Source organism: Acomys minous (assembly GCF_964271855.1).
Source record: "Acomys minous genome assembly, chromosome: 12".
NCBI lineage: Eukaryota > Metazoa > Chordata > Mammalia > Rodentia > Muridae > Acomys > Acomys minous.
Genome location: NC_140493.1, coordinates 113,142,575 through 113,163,284, shown reverse-complemented (window position 1 = coordinate 113,163,284; position 20,710 = coordinate 113,142,575). Strand labels below are relative to the sequence as shown.

At 49.6% G+C, this 20,710-nt stretch overlaps 1 protein-coding gene across 1 annotated transcript in view; it reads right to left on the bottom strand.

Moving 5' to 3' along the window:
* The window catches only part of TBCD (tubulin folding cofactor D), a 164,633-nt gene that overhangs the window by 63,573 nt on the left and 80,350 nt on the right, over window positions 1-20,710 (bottom strand). Inside the window, exon 14 of the mRNA XM_084750246.1 lies at window positions 8,882-9,038. Within this exon, the coding sequence (XP_084606372.1) occupies window positions 8,882-9,038 (157 nt within the window). The remainder of the gene's footprint in view (window positions 1-8,881; window positions 9,039-20,710) is intronic.

The window sequence follows — 20,710 nt, the reverse complement described above, 5'->3', positions numbered from 1 at the left end:
GCAGTCACCATGGAAACACCACATGGAAGGCAGGGGCTAGGTCTCAATCTTTCCTACAGCCGGAAGCAGTAACATCACGCCAACCCAGCCTTTCCCAGCTCTCATGACACCCAACAGGCTTTAATTAAATCTTTTCTCTATATACCAAGCTTCATTATTGTCAAAATCAACAAAGTCCTTGCTCGTTCCCATCTCTCCTGCAGCCACCAGCAGTTACTGTGATGGGTCCCACCTGCAAGGGGACACTGCCCAGGGAAGCACTTCCCCGTCTGGGATTGGAGCCCAGGGGTGGTCTCTGCAAACAGCTGGGTGCAAGGCCTAAGGGCTATGGACCAGCCAAGTCTGTCTTTCGGCCTCATTCCCAACTTTCCCAGCCATGCAGTGGGCACTACTCCAGGCCCAGGAGGCAGAGCTGTGAGGCCTCAGACCTCACCCCCGAACGCCCACACTCTGCGGCACTACCTCCTATGGGCCTAGGCAGGAAGCCTCCACACAAAGGTTGGAGCCCTGCACTCAATCAAAGGGCACTCAACCTGCCACAGGAGAGGGCTAGTGCAACAAAAAAATATAACAAAGGACTGCTCTGTGGTTCCAGGACACAAATGCGAGGGGGACAGGGGCAAGCTTTCCTGCTTTGTGGTAACCGCACCTGGCCACACTGAGAAGAGAGGAAACCCAATTTATAACAACAGAGAGTCATCCTACCTCATCATGAATGTTTTAAAACTGTTTCTGCCTTAACACACCACAGCAGCTTTCGTCAACAGTCTTCAGATCATAAAACTGACTGAGGCCTGCACACTTGTGGTTTCCCAGTGACTCAAGCCATATACATAACTGTTGTTAAAAAGATGATGATACATTTTGTGAGTGGTGGTGGCACATGCCTGTAATCCCAGCACTCGGGAGGCAGAGGCAGGTGGATCTCTGTGAGTTCGAGGCCAGCCTGGTCTACAAAGCGAGTCCAGGACAGCCAGGGCTACACAAAGAAACCCTGTCTCGAAAAACAACAACAAAAATATATTGCTGCTCCCCCACAAAATTCAGAGGACATCTTAGAAGACGGGGGGTCAGGGGGAAGAATGTACGAGCTGCGGTATAGGAAGAGTGCTGTCAAGTCTTGGTGGCCACTGAACTCACGAACTCGCTGCTGCTGCACATATCTGCACAAGATGAAGCAAACAGATCAGTCAGCACGTTAGCAGACAGCACTAACTGGACCCACTGGACTGCAGAAAGAGAAGAGGACTGGAAGGTGGGAGGAGACCTGGTAGGGTTGCCAGGACAGTGGGATGGCAGAGCTGTGGGTGGGCAGGAGCAAGATACATTGTATAAATATGTGAGACTGTCAAATGTAATTACAAGATATCCTAGTTTTTTAATTAATTTATTTATTAATTATAGTGTTTTGCCTGCGTGTACATCTGCAGGCCAGAAGAGGGCACCAGATCTCATCATAGGTGGTTGTGAGCTACCATGTGGTTGCTGGGAATTGAACTCAGGACCTTTGGAAGAGCAGCCAGTGCTCTTAACCTCTGAGCCATCTCTCCAGCCAGAGACTCTATTTTTTTAAGAGTACATTTGGTATTTACTCTAAATGTGCTATTAGAATAGAAATTTAAGTACTGTTCTATATTAGAGCCTTGCTTTATTTTATTTATTTATTTATTTGTTTGTTTGTTTTTCGAGACAAGGTTTCTCTGTGTAGCCTTGGCTGTCCTGGACTAACTCTGTAGACCAGGCTGGCCTCGAACTTACAGCGATCCGCCTGCCTCTGCCTCCCGAGTGCTAGGATTACAGGTATGCGCCACCACTGCCTGGCTGAGCCTTGCTTTTTAAAACCATGTTTTCTAGGAAAAGAAATTAAGAATTTCTGCTTTCCTTTAATGTCTGCCTAGAGAAAGTGTAGGCTGATGGGACTGAAAGGCCATGCAGCAGGAACTTCCTGTTCGTGTGTCTGGCTCAGCTACTATGTGAAGCCGTGAACTGACCAGGGAAGAGGGGATGAAACCGTCTCAGGCTGCTCTGTCCTCTCCAACATCATGCACATGTCCATTTGACCTGACCGCCTAAATCCCAGCCAAGTGGCTTCCGCACTGCTCTGAGGCCGTGACCTGTGGACAAACTACTCTGCCCAGGCAGGGTGACCGAAGTCAGAGTCCAGGTGTTCACTCTAGAGGAGTCAGGCCATTCGGAAACTGATGCTGTTTTTTTCATAGCCCTCTACACAGCCTATCCATCCAGGCACTGGGCACCGGATGAGGAAAGCCCCCGCTGGTACGTAGCCCGCTTCAGCCAAGTGTGGTTGGAAAGCCAAAGCTGTGCAAGAGGCTGATGGCAGCATTAGTTTCCATGTTTTACTTCCTTCCTCCTAGGGATGAGGTGCTGCCAAATTCACCTTTGTTTCCTAAAACACTTTCCACAGGTTACTAGGTAGCTCTACAGCTGCAGCTGAGGCCTGATCGGGTAGGTGGTCCTTGTCCTTCTCAGCTGTGTGGGAGGCTGAGGAGGTGACACACACGCACCTGTGTGGGAGGCTGAGGGGGTGACACACACGCACCTGTGTGGGAGGCTGAGGGGGTGACACACACGCACCTGTGTGGGAGGCTGAGGGGGTGACACACACGCACCTGTGTGGGAGGCTGAGGGGGTGACACACACGTATCTGGGGGGGTGAACACACACACATCTGTTGGCATCTCACCTGCGCTCAGCATCAACACAAGAAGCCCTCCTTCCATGGGGACCATGTCCAGCTGGAAGGCAGCTGTAGCAGGCCTGGCCACCTGCTTTACTTATGGAGCCACCCTTCCCACAAGCACGCCAACAGGTCTCTGTGTTACCAGGCTCCTCAGAGCCTAGGAGCCAATCTTCTCCAGGCAGTCAGATTGCTGGAGAAGTTCTTCTTGGTCTCTGACACTGAACATACACAAACTGCTCCATGCAGACCTCTGGAAGGTATGAGTGAGCAAAGTGACCCATAGGCCATAAGGGCTGGGACATGGAGGCAGAGTCCAGCACAGGCTGTCACCACAGAGAAAGCCTGTGTGTAACAGGTACCAAACACAGGCAAGAGAAGCAACAGCCTTTCCCGCTACCATCAAGTTAGCTTTTCCTTAACCAGATGCCTTAGAAGTCACTGCTTCATGAAGAATTTTCTTTCTTTTTTTAAGGAGGGGAACCAGGACAAGAACTCGTTCTGTGGCCCAGGCTGCCTTGAACCCACAGTAATTCTCCTGCCTTAGCCTCTCAAGGGTTAACACTGCAGGCATGAGTCAGGACTTACACGTTTCTCAGAGGTTATACTGTGGTAATGTAACAATGCTTGGAAAGCGGTGCACTGTAAGTAATAGTAAGCTTCTACGTTAATTAAGACAAGCCTGCAAGTACTTATGAGTACAACAGGATTTTTGTTTGTTTGTTGAGACAGTTTCTCTGTGTAGCCTCTGTATATCAAGTTCCAGAATTGCTCTATAGGCCAGGCTGGCCCCAAACTCACAGACATCCACCCACCTCTGCCTCCCGGGTGCTGGGATTAAAGGCATGTGCGGCCACTGCCTGGCTATAACAGGTTTTGAAAGACTTCCAATTTGGGCTAAATTCTTTTTGTAACTGTGCGTGCCTGCGCGCGCGCGCATCCCATGCATGCTGAGCCTGAGGATGCCAGAAGAGGGCTTCAGATTCCCTGGGACTGGTGTTACAGAGAGTTGTGAGCTGCCATTGCAGGGCTGGAATTGAACCCAAGTCCTTTAGAAGAGCAGCCAGTACGCTTAGCCAGCCACTGAGCCATGTCTCCAACCCTGGACTAAGTTCCTAAAAACCAACTTCCTACTTTTAGAACGAGACTGGCTTATTTAGTAATACAAATATGTTTCGGGCGCAAGAGCGTTAATGATACTAGTCCAAAGGAAATAGGAAAGCGTCTTCCTCTTTAATCATCAACAGGAGGATGATCTTGAGTAAAAGTCATTATACCCCTCACTTCAGAGAAAACCTACAGAACCACCCCTGGCGCCCACAGGAAGCCGCCACCCGAGGCGAGGTGCTTGTGGCTGAGTCCACCTGCTTCATTTCTCTGGGTGATAGCTCGCCAGGATTTACCAACACAGAAGGGTTCCTCTCTCTCTGGTATAAGCCAAAGGAAAGTGGCATGCCTCAGCCTGCCCCTCTCCCCCTCCCCACAGTCTTACACCCCGGTCCAGCATGTAAAGTGAGAACAGCATTCACCCTAAACTCATCTTTTTTTCCCATTATTGTGATGTTGTACAGCACTCAAAAGCAAGCACACTTGCTTCTACAGGAAAACAATAGCATCTCCATTCGAAAGTGGGTTTTTAAAGAGAGAACTAATAACTCGTGTCCATCTGTGCCATTTTATGTTGCAAATCGCATTAAAATATACGCCCTGTATTTTACTGACTTTTCCTAAGCCATATAAGCAGAACAGAGTGCTTTGGGGTCACAGCCAAGACAGGACAAAGTTGGGCCTCACAGACCAAACCTGTCTCCAGTTGCTGGCCTTCTCCTCAAAACTAGAGTTTTTCTCTCTCTGGAAGCTAGGCCATTCAGAGAAGCCAAGAAGAATAAGACATAGCTTTGAGCAATGCTTGCTATTTCCTTATTTTTTTTTTTTTTTTCAGGACAATCTTGCCCTGGAGGAAGAGATCCTACAGAGCCAATCCCAGGCCGTTCACAAGCAGCCCACGCTGCCATGCCGGTTTGCACGGTGGAGGTGAGAGTCAGGAGCTGCCCCTGGCGCAGGCGGGCCTGGGCCTGGGCGTAGGGAACGTCAACAGAGCTCAGCTTACAAAAGAGTTTCAGGTGAGGAAATCACTGGACGGTGACAGGCAGAGCGTTCTGGCAGCAGCACTTTGCTTTCTTTTCCTTCCTGTAGACTGGATTTTGACTTCTGGTTAGAAAGAAACATCTAGATAATACACAACCATCTCATCACATTTTCACCTCACATCTTACTGGTCCTGCGCTGCGCTGGACTTTTCACAAAGCCAGATTTGTGCCACAAAATAGTCAATCCCACTCCACCTGTCTTTTTGCTCAAAGCCAAAGAAAGACAGTTTTCAAAGGCAATAAAAACAATTTCAAAGAGATAAAAGTACACCTTAAAAATCGTTGAAAATTCCTAATGTAGAGTTAGCACTGTGGGGAACAACAATTAATCAAGTTTCTTCAACCAGAAGTTAGCAAAGGCTGCCGCTGCATCAGGCGCCAAGGCGCAGCAGCCTCCTCATACCACTTCCCTGGTTCTTTCTGACAGATATTTCTATTTTATTCTGGGAACTATATTTGGATCTCAACTGTACTTTTACAGGCTCCACTGAGGGGTTTGTGAAAGTAAAGATACCAAGATTTTATCATGTGCCAGCATTAATGGGCTTAAAACCTGGTAATTAAAAAGCATGGTCACTCATGACAAACCTCACAAGCAGGTCTGCAGGGCACACCCGACCGATACTCAGACGGCACAGTGCTCCAGGCAGGAGGTAGTGCTTGCCCTAAGCTCACTGGCGCACCTGACTCACCAGGTGCCCTCCCCCGCTGATGCCTGGAGTCAGATGGGCCAGGAAGGGCCAGGCACAGGTTCCTCAGAACCTGTCCAACCGGCTAGAAATCTGCAGCAGAGCAGCTCCAAAGGGCACCGCTGCCCATCGGAGGCAGGTGTGGGCAAAGGGACCAGAAGAAGCCTTCTCAGTAGAAACTCCACAGCAGCTACCACTGCCTGCTGCTGGCTGCTAGCTTAGGAGAATCAGGCATCTGTGAAGGAGAGGGCTGGCAGCCCAGCAGCCAGACAACTGCTGTTTCCAAGCACACCATACAGACATGAGCTCCACAGCAACACCTCAGGTTTGTCCCACAAGTCAGCAAGTCCAACCTCTCCGAGCCCAAAGAAACAAGGGCACCCACAAGAGTTTGTGCAGACGACAGCCAGAGATTGTTGCATACCAACTACTCCTCGGCCAGGAAATTCAGTGTCGTTCCAGAGACTGATTTGTACGTAAAGTGAAGGCCATTGCTACGCCCACCCACTAAGTCCCACCAGAAGCAGCAGTCTACACATCACACCTGACATCTCAACCTAACACCTCCCCGTGGGACATCCCACACTCAGAGAAAGCTCGGCTCACGTAACCTCTGGGAGGACCATGCCGAGCTCCCTTCTGCAGTCCTTGGCAGTAAGCCTCATGGCCAAGAGCTTATTATTTTTTGGTGTTTCTTCCCCCTGAGCATGAAAAGAAGACAAGAGTGTGGAGTAGGAGACAGGCAGAGAGCCAGGCCTGACCCTGACGTGGCACTGACGGACTGCCAGGAGACCGTGACGATGGGGAGGACCCTGGGCTCTGATGTGCAGTTAGTTGCTTCTCTTCCCTGAGTGGTGAAGGATGACCCTGAAGCAGCAGATTCCTTCAGCAGCTATGGAAGCTCCTCACCATAGGAAAAGCTGGAGTTGAGGAAGGCAGGACAGAGCCCAAAGACACAGCAGCGAACTTCAGAGTCACGCCTACCACGCGTCATGCCTACCAGCCCTGCTTTCCTTTTCTCTTTCTTTCTTTCTTTCTTTCTTTTTCTTTCTTTCTTTCTTTAAGGTTTTTCAAGACAGAGTTTCTCTGCACAGCTCTAGCCGTCGTGGAACTTGCTCTGTAGACCAGGCTGGCCTCACACTTGGAGATCCACGATCCACCTGCCTCTGCCCCTAACTGGTGGGATTAAAGGGGTGCGTCACCACTGCCCAGCTTATCAGCCATGCTTTTCAAAGACTGCTTGTTCCTTTACAAAATCACCCAGTATTGTGATACAAGTTCTGCAGCATGAAGTGAAGACAGGCACTCTCGTGGGAACTGTGTAACCCTGGCTTTTCACTCTGGACCAGGTGCCCACAGGTCCCTACAATCGTGAGGAAGTTGGCTGGGACTTCTCATCTGTGCCTCTTGCCTTCAAAAGCAACAGCACGGCCTTGAGTCCCTTACATTTAACGAAAGACAATGGTGAGACAGCCGCACGCACATTCCCTCTGACACGGCCACATGCTCGCAGGCCAGCACCTGTCCCCATTATCTCTTCCTCCCTCAGGCCGTCCTACCTTCCTACCTCCTGCTCAGAGAGGGTAGAAGAACATGGCACGGCAGCCTGAGAGATCGCTGCTCTCTGAATAGAATATGTCAGGGTTGCTTTTACTTTGAAGCAGGAAGCAACTGCACATCAGAGCCAAGGGTCCTTCCCAGCCTCACAGTCTCCTGGAAGTTCCTCAGTGCCACGTCACGGTCATGCCTGGCCCTGGGCCTGTCTCCTGCTCCACACTCTGACCTATTTTCATCTTCAGAAAAAGAGAAAAAAAAAAAGATAAAAAGAAGACGGCGACAGTGCCAGCAGCTACCCACCTGCCGGAGTCCTGTGGACTGAGCAAGACGCCGTTGATGTGAGGAGCTGCACCGCGCTGGGATACTTGTGAACAAGACAAAAACCTTTTGGCTACATATACAATACAGTGTCAGAAAGTTGAAGGTGAGGACAAGAAAGCAGCTGCAAGAACCTTCCTCAAAGCCACATAAGTAGCAATCTGCATGGCAATAGGGAGGGCAGCAGAGCGGCCACAGCGTGGACAGACCATGGACAGCTGAGGGAAGCAGAGCGGCCACAGCGTGGACAGACCCTGGACAGCTGGACTCTTGTCCCTTCCCACTCACAGCCAAGTCTGCAACCAATGGCACAGCGTCCTGAGACCCACACGTTTGTCACGTTACACACCATCAATGTATGCTTATGCTCCACAGAACCAGTCCAGAGCAACTGCTCCTGAGAGCAGGTGGCTCCAGTAAAATGCCCAGCAGGAACATTCTGGAGCTGTGCCTTGGGATGAGGGGTGGGGGGAGGGGGATGTTCCAAGAGGCCTGGAAATTTAGCATCTTAGCTCACACTTCCAGAATTGTGGGATGTTTTGTCTGTTCTGAGTCCCTAGGCTGTACGTCCAGTGCTTACACCTCACTTCACTCAGCAGCCTGCAGTGTGAACAGTCCTGGAGAGCTCTGCGAGGCAGGGGAGAGGGCAGCACCCTCAGAAGCGGAGCCAGGTGCTTGGTCGCTACGCTGCAGCATCTCCAGCCAATGCGGGCCAAGGCCCCAGGTGTGGGGCGGCAGCTCCAGGTCTGCAGGCTCTAACTCTGGGCCTTCATGCGCCAGGGACGCTACCGCAGTTCCCTTGCTTGACTTTCATGGTTATTTGTTTTCTTTTCCCTTGGGAGGATGCAGAACACGAGTCCTCAGCACGGGTGACTCTATCTCTGTGCGGCAATTGGCACAAAACATTGGGGTGGGGGTGGGACGACAATGTTTTCTTTCCTTTGAACTTCATTTTGTTTCTTTCTGAGGAGGCAAAGGTAGGCACCGAGTAGCTCAGGGAGTCCACCCTGACGCGAATGTCGTTAACGGGTCCCCGCTGCCTGAGTCATTGCATGCTCACTCGGGCAAGGCCTACGGTTTCATCTGTCCTCAGCACCTTGTGGCTGCAGAGTCACTAGCAGCGTGGAATCCGGAGTATTCTAGTGACTGAGCGTTCCTCTGTTCCCATACATGTCACCTTTCTAAATATTCAGCAAGGTCTGAAGTGGGACCTGGGGCCCATTTGCTTCCCTGGACAGCCGTGTTTGGGACCCTCTCTCTCCACATAGCAGATCCTGTCCCATCCCACAAGACATGGTAGTCATTTCCTGTCTGATCCACCTCTTAAAGGGGAAGAGCGGAGCCCCAAGATGCTGGTATTGGCAGCTGGCTGTATCGAGCGGCTGACCGGAGGCCGACAGATTTATGTTTGTCTGAGGTACGTCTGCCATGTGGCACAATCACCCTTCAGCACAACCGACAGGCTTTACCTTGAAATGGCTGTCACAAAAGGTGTGAGCTCCTGGGGTTCATAGGCGCGTGCAAAGGCCCAGCACACATAGCAGGCAGCATCCCTGACGTTGGCCCCAACGCTGCAGGCACCTCGCTTCTCATCGTAGGTCAGTGCCTTTAAGATCACCGTGACAACTGGCAGGAAACAAAAACAATGAGCAGCTGATGGCACACCATGCGGCAGAAACACAGATAGGCCATGCACTCAGGCTTGCAAGACTCAAAATCTGCTCAGAGAGCAAGCAAACAAACAAACAAATGACAAAAAGGAAAAACCCTGAAAGGAAAGCAAGTCCACCAGCCCAAAGGTAAAGAGGCATTTTTTAGTTTCTCAAGCATCGCACAAAGTAGTGACCCTACTTCAAAACAAAACCCACAGCTGGGCTGCCAAGCTTGTGGCCACACCAAGAGAGGACAGAACTCAGAAGCCCACGCCAGGATAGAAAGGGGAGTGGTCGTGACACCCACAAATGAGGCAGAAGGATGTGAAGACATGGGACACCATCCTAGCTCTTGTTATCACAGAGGGGAGGAAGCACCACCATGGGGCCTGGACCACAGAGGGGCCTGGACGTCCCAGGCCTGAGGAGGCAGACACAGAAAGCCAGTCTTAGTTGCCCTGTGTGCACAGGATTGTCACTTGTTTCACTATCTCAGCTGTCTACAGCAGCCAAGAGATAGGGTCATATGAATTCCTCTTCTGGTTCTAGTGAAAAATACAACCAAGCAGTTAAAACACATGCACGCATGAGACAGACGCAGACACACACACACACACACACACACACACACATACCAGTTGATACAAAGAAGTGAGAGAATTTAAGATGTGTGCAGGAATGCTGGAACATTAACTTATTACTGTATTTATAGCATTCCTGAGAATTTACTCAAAGGACTCTTAAGTCAGTGTATCACAGACATACTTGCTCATAAACGCTTTTTGTTTTGTTTTTGTTTAAGACAGGGTCACAACACGTAGCTATAGCTGGCCTCCAACTTGCTATGTAAATCAGGCTAGGCTAGCCTCGATCTCGGCCTGCCTCAGCTTCCCACTGCAGGGTTTGAGGGTGTGTGCCACCGTCCCCAGCACATTCACCGATGTTTATTGGCAGCACTGTTCAAAATAGCTAAGTTACAGAACCAATCTAGATGCTATCCGTCCAGAGAAGGGTGGGTAAAGGAAATACAGTACATTTAAACAGTCACATTTTATTCCACCATAAGTAAGAACAAATCAAGGGGCTCAGTCAGTGAAGTGTCTGCAAAGCAAGCCTGAGGACCTGAATTCAGCTCTCTGGCGCCCATATAAAAGACAAGCATGTTAAGGTGTGTAACCCCAAACCTGGGTACATGAGGAGACAAAGGACCTCTGGAGCTCGCTGGACGACCAGCCTAGCCACATCAATGAGTTCAGGCTCAGAGAGAGAACCTGTCAGAAAATGAGAAGGACAGAAGGTACCTGACACTGATGTCTGACTTCGGAGTGTGTGTGTGTGTGTGTGTGTGTGTGTGTGTGTGTGTGTGTGTGCGCGCGCGCGCGCGCGCGCGCACGCAAGACACAAATGAAATCATGCTATTTACAGGAAAATGGATCCAACTGGAGATTATCATATTAAGCAAATTAACTCACTTAGGCAAATGTCGTATTTTTCTCTCATTTATAGATCCTAGATCTTATGCAAAAATCACATATACATATGACATGAAGGTAGAAGCAAAACTGTTTGGGGAAAAACAAAAAGGACCTGACAGGAGAGAAGGGAAAAGGAAATGTGGTGAGGAACACAGTAAAAGTAGATTATACACTTTTATGAAAATGTCTTTATGAAAGCCAGTACCGAGCACAACAGCTATATGCCAACAAAAAATTAATTAAATAAGGGCCAGTCAGTAAAGCACTTGCCACACCAGCATGAGGACCTGAGTTCACGTCCCCAGTGCACACGTAGCCTGGTAATGCTAGCCCAGGAGGGACGGAGAAGAGACGGTCCCTGCAGCCTCACGGACAGCTTATCTCGCCAAATATGAAGAGCCTTGTATTAAAAAATACTGTAAGAAGAGAAGACACCCACAATTGCCCGCTGGCCTCCACAACACACATACATATTATACACACATCTACCACACACAAAAATAATGAAAACAAATGTTACTGTGCCTGCTCTGTGTGCTCCTGTGTGTGTGAAGTACAGCTTATGAGAGATGTGCACTGCTCTCATAGCTGAGACTTTGCATTTATTGAGTCACACAAAGGAATTTATTTCTATGTGTAGGAGGTTGTAGGTGGATGTGCTTGTGCACATGTGCAGGTCAGAGGACATCCTTCAGGAATTATTTCTGTCTTTCCACCATGTGAGATCCAAGAAGTAACTTCAGGCTGTCAGAGTTGGTAGCAAGTGCCTTTACCTGAGCCATCCCAACAGCCTGGAACTTGATTTTATAAGATCAATTGCTAATCTGTTTAAGTCTCTTACAATGGAAGGTGTAATACAAAAACTTAAGAAAAACTTTGATTTTTACAGAGCAAAGAGAGATTATTCTTTTAATGTCACGCTAAATGGACTTTTCCAGAGGAGAATGCTGGCAGTCTCCATTTCTTGATCCCAGCCAGACAATCATGCAGAGACAGCTCTCACTAGTGTTTTAAAATGTGCTTAAAACAGGACTGGAGGACTAGCAATACGGTTCAGTGGTACAGAACTGGTGCCTAGCGAATGTGAGGCTGGGTTCAAATTCCAGCACCAAACCTGAAGAGAAACAGAGGAGCACCCTGCTGGCATCCCAGTTCTGGCAGTGCCCACAGCTAGGCGTTCTGTGACATGGCAGGAGCTGGCCACCAACACTGAAGCTGGCATGAAAATCAAAGACTTTAGTTATTTACTAGCAGCCCATGCAAAGGACATGCGAGTGTCCAGGGACTCTTACGCCCAGAAAAGTGGAGCATCTGCTTCCAGGACTACATGTGTGCCACCCTCAGAACCCCCAACAGTGCATTCTATACCCTGACCACACACGAGTACCAACTCTGTGTCCCCAGACAGTGTGAAGACTGGAGACTGGTACTGTCAGGTGTGTGTATGTGAGGCACCTCTCTCTAGCATCTCTATCAGAATATAGCACCCAGAAATATATAGGCAACACACACACACACACACACACACACACACACACACACACACACACACACAACTAACAAACAAACAAAACTTGAAGGACTATCAATGTTATAAAAACAAATCCCTGCCCTTTTGCTTCTAAGGATTTTTCTATATAAATATCAAAAGTAGTCATGGTTCGGTGGAAGCTATTTCATACACTTGAGGTGCTTCAGGGAAGCTGTAAAATGTACACAGGACACACACATCCTAAGGGAGCACTGTTGCCTGTAGTGCACCCTCATTAAGATGCTGAGTCACCCAGCGTGGTCCTGCTGAGAACCCACCTCTCCCTGACAAGTCACAGCATCAGGACATCTGACTTGGGACAGACTGTGGTCTCTAGATGTCCAAGACACAGCCCGTATTCCCAGCAGTTTCTCACGTAAGCGGCCACCCTGAGGTCTTGGGCATCATGGAGAGCCTAGGAAGTAGTCATCCCAGGGCCAGCTATTCCCGCCTCCTCACAGCCGAGTCAGCCCCACCCACAGGAACAGCTCCTACACCCAACAGCTCGGCCCAGCCCCACCTCCTACCATGGCAGAGCTGGCTCCTCTGGGTCATTCTTGAGGTCCCTGCCAGCTCCTACCCAGCTCCCAACTAGCCCTACAGTCCACCTCTCTGCTGGACAGCCACTGCAATGTATGTCCCAGAGACTCCCTACAGGGCCTCTCTGCCCCCGAGGGAGGAGGCGCACCACCAGGCAGACTTTCTGGAGCAGGAAGCAGTCTAGCAGCAAGCCAGTTACCTGACAGCCCTCTCATTACTCCTGTACACACCTCACGTTTCCCCAAACATGGAGCTAATGGTTAAATATAAACCTAGCAAAAGAGAACCAGCATGGCTGCTGTAGATTAGGAATTATATCTACAATTATCTTAACCTGAGCTACATCCAACCTGCACTGCTGAAAAGGTCCTCTGTTCTACTGACACAGGCCAAGCTGAGCTGGAATTACTCCTAGTTTGCTACTATACAGCTCAAATTCACAACTCTGTTAATTAGCAGGGCTGCCCACTAGGGAGCAAACAATGTCAAGAAAATTGGCTGTGGCACCTGTGGGAAGGTAGTGTCCATATACGTGGTATCCGCTGCCAGCTGGACTCCCTGGAGCTCATACAGGCACCGCAGCCCAGATGCTCTGGGCAAGGCCGGCCAGCAAGCCTCTGGCCTCAGGGAAAGCTGAGTGTGTTCTCTAAGTGTCAACTTATCACTCCACAGGACAAAATCAATTTCCAGACAGGCAAGTACGAGTGGCAGTGTCAGCATTCTCAGTGTCCACCTCACATCTCCCCTGCACCGTGCTAGCAAACTGTCTGGCACCACCCAAGAGCAACCCCAACAGGCAAACACAGACCTCATGCACCATAGAGCCAGCCACAGCACGCCCAGGTTTCCGTCCCCAAGTTGAAGTGAGATAATTTTGGAAACTAGCCCTTTTCAGGGACTAGTGACAAAGCCACCCATGAGAAAATCAAGTGACGGGTCTGTACCCACTAACAGTATGTGGTGAAGGACTTTCTCAGGGCGTAATCCTGTTTACTGTTCAGAGAACTGAAGGCCTAGGAGGTCTCCAGGCGGTTCCAACTGCCCATCCAACTTGAGAGGCCACTCCCACCCTGCCTGTCCCTAGGACCTTCAGAGGCCACCATAAGCTGAGCCTCCCGTGCCTATGTCCTTCTACACGTGTAAGTTAGAAAAGCAGAAAGTAAAGCTCATGAGGGCATCAGGCCCCAAAGTCACCCAGCAAAACCCTGACTGGTTTCCCCCCTTTCTGGCCCACAACCCAGTAGTCAGCAGTCTTCAGGGACAGCATCTGGCTCTTCTTGTGCTGAGATATCTAAACACATCCTCCACAGATACACAGCCGTCACCAGGAGGTGACAATATGGTGTGAAGCAAGTGCCACCAGCAACTGGCTGCTAAGTGGAGGCTGGCACAGTAAGGGCAGGATGCTATGATACAGATCACTGGAAAGGACCTGATTCGTAGAAAGGACAACTTGAGAAAGCAGTAACAGCTTCTGTATCAAAAAAAAAAAAAAAAAAGGCCGGGCGTGGTGGCGCACGCCTTTAATCCCAGCACTCAGGAGGCAGAGGCAGGCGGATCGCTGTGAGTTCGAGGCCAGCCTGGTCTACAAAGTGAGTCCAGGACAGCCCAGGCTAACACATAGAGACCCTATCTCGAAAAACAAAAAAACAAAACAAAACAACAAAAAAAAAGGCGGGGGCAGGGGGATGCCAGACTTGACTACTGCCTCTGATTCATCCAAGGTAGTGAGACTGTCATGAGAAGACGGGTTGGGCCTGTCTGCTGCTCCTGAGATGGCACCTCTGTGGATGATCTCCTGAGCTGTGTGCAGCCTCTGCCATGTGAAAGGTAGGCCTTCAGTTTCCAGCCCTGCTATTCAGAGATCTAGGAAACAAGACCCAGGGTATCTTTAGGGGCTACAAGGGCACTGAGCACTCACAAAGCTGGGCTCGGGGAGGGGGGGATGGTGATTTGGGACAGGAAAATCTTTGCCTTCAACCTTTATATAATCATTATCAGACAGAAATTCAGAAACAGCTCTTCCCAGATTCAACAGGTTTAAAATAAGGAAACTATTCAATAGCTTTGAACAAAAACCCTTTCTCCTGGTTCCAATTACACACTCCAAATGCATGTCAAATATATATATCATACCCCAGAGGGCTTCCTTTTGGCAACTTGGGAGTCCAGCAAGGTAATTTAAACACCCTTCTCTCTGGACAGCATGTCATTTGCTTAACGCAGGCTGCCTAGGGAAGAAGCGGCCTCCAGGTGAGAGACGTGATTTAACCCCCAGAGCCCCACACTCCTCACTGCAGGGTCTGTACAGCCTATAAGCCAGGGACACACGGATATAGGTATCCTTTGCATAAGTAGAAACAACTAGCCCATAAAAATCACCACACAGTTATATCTCTTGATAGCCACTCAGCCATATTAATTTAAAACAAGTTATCACACTGGGCAATCGTGGATCGTGCAGGTTCCTGAGGTGTGTCTGGTGCAAACCCCAGGCTTTGCTCGACCTTCATAGTCAAACTCGATGGTAAAGAACTTGCAGAGATAAAGTATACAGTGGCCTAAGCAATCCCAAGAGGACAGTATGAAAATGTATGAAAGTCACCTCTTCCAGTGCAGCCCAGGAGGCTAACAACAGGCAAGGTACTGGCCATGGGCAGACAGGCACACCACAGGGAGCAGTGTCTCCCAAGCTATGCATAAATCCATGCAATACCCTGAGCTACCACATCCCATGAGTGGAGCCACACTTAGACCCAGCCTGAGCGTCAGAGTCCTAGCTTCCGAGATCAGGTGTGGCTGCAGGACCTGCCCCTTGTACCAAGAGCCATCGCACCGGCGTGAGGAATGTAGTCCAACCTGCTCAGGGAAAATGTCCCTTGAATACGCTGAAGATGAGTAGAGTGGTGCACAGAACATCTGGCTCCGTAGACCTCTGGGTTAATCTCCCACAAGCCATGGCAGAACGGCCCCAGAGGTCCCTCACCGACCTGCAGCGGCAGCATCTGGCCTGTGGCTATGGAACCCTGTACTGTGAGGGAAGAGAAGCTGAGCCGTGTGGATCTGGCCTCCCTTGAAGAGCCAGGAACGACTCTCCGCACATGGGGAGCACACTTTCCACGCCCAGTGCTGCAGGGCACCTCAGTGTTCACCCCCTGAGCAGGTCATTACAGTAAGCCCGCATTTAATCTAGAAAAGGGCTCTGCACTCATCTGGGTCCTAGAAACCCTCCAAATGTACAACCAAGAGCCAAGGCCCGCCTGTCACGCAACCCAGACAGGTGTCCTGAGGATCCCAGGAGAAACTCCCACAGCAGGTACAGTTACCAGCTTGCAGCGCCCTTCAAAGGTGCTGCCTCACAGGAAATTCAGTCACAGGGGAAGGCACTTCCACTAAAGGTGCAGTCTCACGAGGGGAGGACCCTTCAGAAACGCTAAACCCGACCCACCTACACCAGCCTCCTGGGTGGCACAGCAGATTCTTCTAGAAACCGTGACAAGAAACACAGTAAAGTGCCCATGTCCACCCACTTCCGTGCCTGTCAGCTGGAGAATCAGATGAAACGCACAGGACTAGTAAGAAATATGGGCACCTATAAACACAACCTCCCTGATGGACGTGAGGGAGTGGACAACAGAGGTGCGTCAGTGGCAGTGAGTGTGGCAGTGAGGGGACACAGGTCATGTGGTGACACTATATTAGAATCTCAGCTACAGGGGTAGTTTAGGCAAAGTCACATGTGGGGCTGATGGCACACGACACAGACAATTCACTGTTGAAAATTTGAAAATTAATTGTTCAGTATAAGGTATTTTGTTATAGGAGACCCTAAGAACGTCAAGAAAGCACGAAACCCTGAAAGTCATCCTGCTGAGTGTGGTTTAGCACCTGTCCAAATGGAGAGCCCAGATGTGCCTCTCCACGTGTTACTGGAAGGCATGGTGAGTGGTCAGGGATCTAGGACACCAACGGACGTCCACTAGGCTCATACACAGATGTCGCAAGGCTTTGTCCTGGCACACACAGCAAAGCTTCCATGTGAAGCCAGTCTTGCTAGCACTCTGCAAGCTGGGATCACAAAGTGGATTGCTGTGAGTTCAGGGTCACCCTGAGCTAGTGAATGACCTTGTCTTTAAAAAAAAGGAAAAAAAGAAAGAAAGAAAAGAAAAGAAAAAACCACACAAACCAAACCAACCAAATAAAACAGCTTCTGTGAGAGCCCACGTGGTGATGGTGACAGGGAGGACAGAAAGCAGGGGTTCACTGGAGCCTCCATGGATGCCAGGGGGTTGGCAGCAGGGATACCAGTGCCTCCCCAGGGCTCTGCGCGTCTCTCCAGAAGGAGCCCCTACCTGCAGGGCTTACTCACAGGGCAGCTAACTGGCAGCAGTTCCACCTCCCAGTCACGCTCACACCCTGGACATAGCAGCTACCACAGGTCTATGCTGCCGGCCCTTCCAGCAGAATGGAAGGTCATCTTCACAGGCAAGACGTGGCTCCGCATCACAGAGTGTTGGTAGAGCGCGGGAAACAAGCTGCAGCTGCCACAAGGGAAATGTGGGATCCAAGTGCTGTCGACAGTTGAGGCTGAAGGGAACACCCAAGCCACTTCACCAGCAGAGGCCAACTGAGGCCTACAGTTATAGCCCAGACAAGACAACTCAAGCGAAGGGCAAGCAGGTCAGCCTTCCAAGACACCATTGCCTTTGGATTCCATCTTACTTGTCTTGACCCAGTGTTCCACAGTCTGGCCCATGACAGAGCATGCACACAGCTCCCACAGGCCCCAACCCACCTACCCATGACTGAGTATACACACAGTACAATGGACACCATTTCTTCTGCCCATGATAGAGTTATGCACACAGCACCACAGGCTCCACAGCACATGTCCACAGCAGGGGATCCTCACAGCTGGGTCTCCCCTTCTCTGTGTTCGCTACGACTAGACCAGCCAACAGCCCCATGAACCCCATCTTGTATTACTCAAACTAAAGCAAGCAAGGCCAGTGCAGCCTCCCAGGGGAGCAGGACACAGGATAAGCTTCTCTCAACTGCCCAAATACACAAGGACCACAACAAACAAGGTCACTGCGCTGCGGTCAGAGGCCGTGCCAGGAGCTTAGTGGTGCCCAGCAAGGGCACAGTGAAAGACCACCAGGCTGACAAAAAAAAAAAAAAAAAAAAAGACTCAATACCTCCACCATCGTCAGTCAGCCAGTATATCTGCTGGCTCTCAAGGTCACTGGAGTGCTGACTTCCCGGCAGGCCAAGCCCGCCCAGGTTTATACTCAGGACTACACTAGTCTTTTTAAGTGATCCTAGTGGTTCTTTGCCAATTAAACACTCCTGGAGACCCTGTGACACCATTTTCAACAAGACCTAGCATTGGCTCCCTGTATCTCTGCCATTGGTTCCTGTCCCAGAAGCCGGGACCTGTCAGTTCCTGCCTGCTGCCACCACCACAGGCCACCAAAGAGGAAGGGCATGGCATGGCATAACCATGAGGCAGGACCGAGGGCGTGCTCTGTGCTGATGCCGTGCTGCTGGCACAGAAACACCCACAGCTAATGACAGAGTGGCGGTACGAGGGCATGAAAGAAGCAAAAACAGCGTCCAGGAGGATTAAAGGCTAAACCAGGAAGTCGAGACCAGTTCTACCTGACTTACAGCCAGGGTCCCCAGCCCCTAAGGGCAATGCCACCAGTGGCCCAAGATAGTGACCCTGGCTCTAGCCTCTGGGAACATCACAGGTATTTCAGAGACAGCAAGATCTCAGGAGACTGCAGTGTCAGAGAAGTGCCCTACGCCAAGGCAGTAGTGTAAGAGATGCACAAGACTCCAGGAGGAACAAGTGACCCATGATCACAGAGGGCACCTCAAACATGGTAGCACGTCCTTAGTCATGGTTAATCTCAAGCCTGGCACCCATCTTTGACTAAGTGACTGGAGAGGTTCTGGTGTGTCTACAGGTTTCCTGGTCATGACCTGGTGGGTACAGCCTGCGGAGTAGGCCTCAGACTTGCCATCGCACTGCCTAGCGGTCAGCCTTGGCCACCAATTCCAAAGGATGCTCAGCTGGTATCTGCAATTACGAAATCTAAGCCCCACGAAAAAGGCGGCGAGTACCTATGGCCTGCAGGGACGGCTCACAGGCACACAGCATTCATTCTTCATGTCGCTCATTTCCTCTGCAAAGCCAGGTCACTGAAGGAGAACAGTTATGGTTTACAAGAGTCCGAAGCGAATGAAAAGGCTCGTGTGCTAAAGGCGAGGAGGCCCAGCTGTTGGAGCCAGTCACTGAGCGGTGACCAGACACGAGGGTGCTGACTTAACGCACTCGTCTGCTGATGGATGTCTAACTTGATGGGACTAATGGGCAAAGGAGGAACGTTAGGGGGCAGACGCTTTTGGAGGAAACAGGTGGGTGAAGGAGTTCTATACCACGGATCCCCATGATAGAACAGAGGACACCCCAAAAGTTGTCCCCTGACCTCCATGTGTGCTCCGACATGCATGAAAGACATACAAAATAAAGATAAACCTTACCTTAGTTTTTTTTCATCAAATGTCATCAATACTATCAAAGTGTCTAAAATAATAGAAAAATGTAGGCAGAACAGCACCCTGAGTGTACTGCAGAGCCAAACAGGGCAGTGTCACCCACACTCCTAAGTATCACAGCTCAGGGCTGGCCCTATGCTGATTTCCACTTTCAAAAACACACAAGCCATGTAACACAAGTAGAGAGGCTGTATAATGTGCTGACCCCTATAGACACATGAGCAGTAAAAACTGGGGCACATACTACCTTGATATGTTAACACTTTCCTTTACTGAACAACATGTTAGTTCACAGAGAATACCAACTTCCAACTAAATAATTACCAAATAAAAGCAAAAAGATTAAAGACACTTTTAAAGGTTTCAGCTTTTTGTTTTGTTCTGTTTTTGAAATGGATTTCACCATGCAGCCCTGGCTGACTTTGAGCTCATAGAAATCCACTTACCTCTGTCTCTCAAATCCTCAGAGTAAAGGTGTCAAAAACCAGGTAAAAGCCCGTTCTCAATGCATGTGTGCATGCACTCAGACACGTTCACACACCGTGCGCAAAACAAACAAAAACACTAAGGAGAATGGTAAAAAAAAAATATATATATATACTGATGTAACACAGATACTACTATCAAGGGTATAAGAAGACCAACAGGATGATAGAAAATATCTGCAAATCATCTATCTAGTAAGGCTTTGGTCTCCATACTACATAAACTCCCCATAGCACTAGGCAGACTGGGGCAGGTAGATCACAAGTTCAGGGTCATCCAAGAAACACACACTCTCTCTCAAAATACAAATGTCTCAAAAAATATACATACATATAATATATATATATCAAATGTCTCTCAGCACCCCCATTCACACCAGGTATGGACTGCTGGAATTTTTTGAAGTCTGTTTTCTTTGGAGACATTACATTACGAGGTAGGCCAGGGTGTCCTCAAGTGTGTGTTCTGCTTGCCTCGTTGTCCTGAGTGCTGAGGAGACAACAGATGTGCTATGATACACAGCCTAAAACAGATGTATCTCTGGACGAGGTATTTGCCCAAACAGGTAGATACAGAAACAGCAACAAGTACGTGAGAAGATGCTCAATATCATTAGTTACTGAGGCAAACGCAAGCCAAAGTCACATCAAGACACTCCTTCATACCAACAGACTGGGCATAAAGGTTGATTTCCTTTTTTCAGAAATAAAACTGTGGTGCTTGCTACGAGAGGTATACGACAGTACTGTGCTGTGAAAAAGCAATTTCATGGACAGAGGACTGTCGTGAGATCTGCTGTGAACCAAGAGGTAAGGGAGGGAAACTATAATTCAACCAAGACTGCTGTAGAAATGCCCACAGCCAAGAGGCGGCAACAACCCAAACATCACTGTATTCAGTCTTTAAAGGAATTAAGTTCTAAAACAACTTTGAATTCACTGTATCCAGTGAAAGAAGCCAGATCCAGAACTTCAAACTTACTAAATCACAGAGACAGAAAACAAACTGGTAGTTGTCTGTGCTAGGGAAGGACATGGTGACTCTGACTGG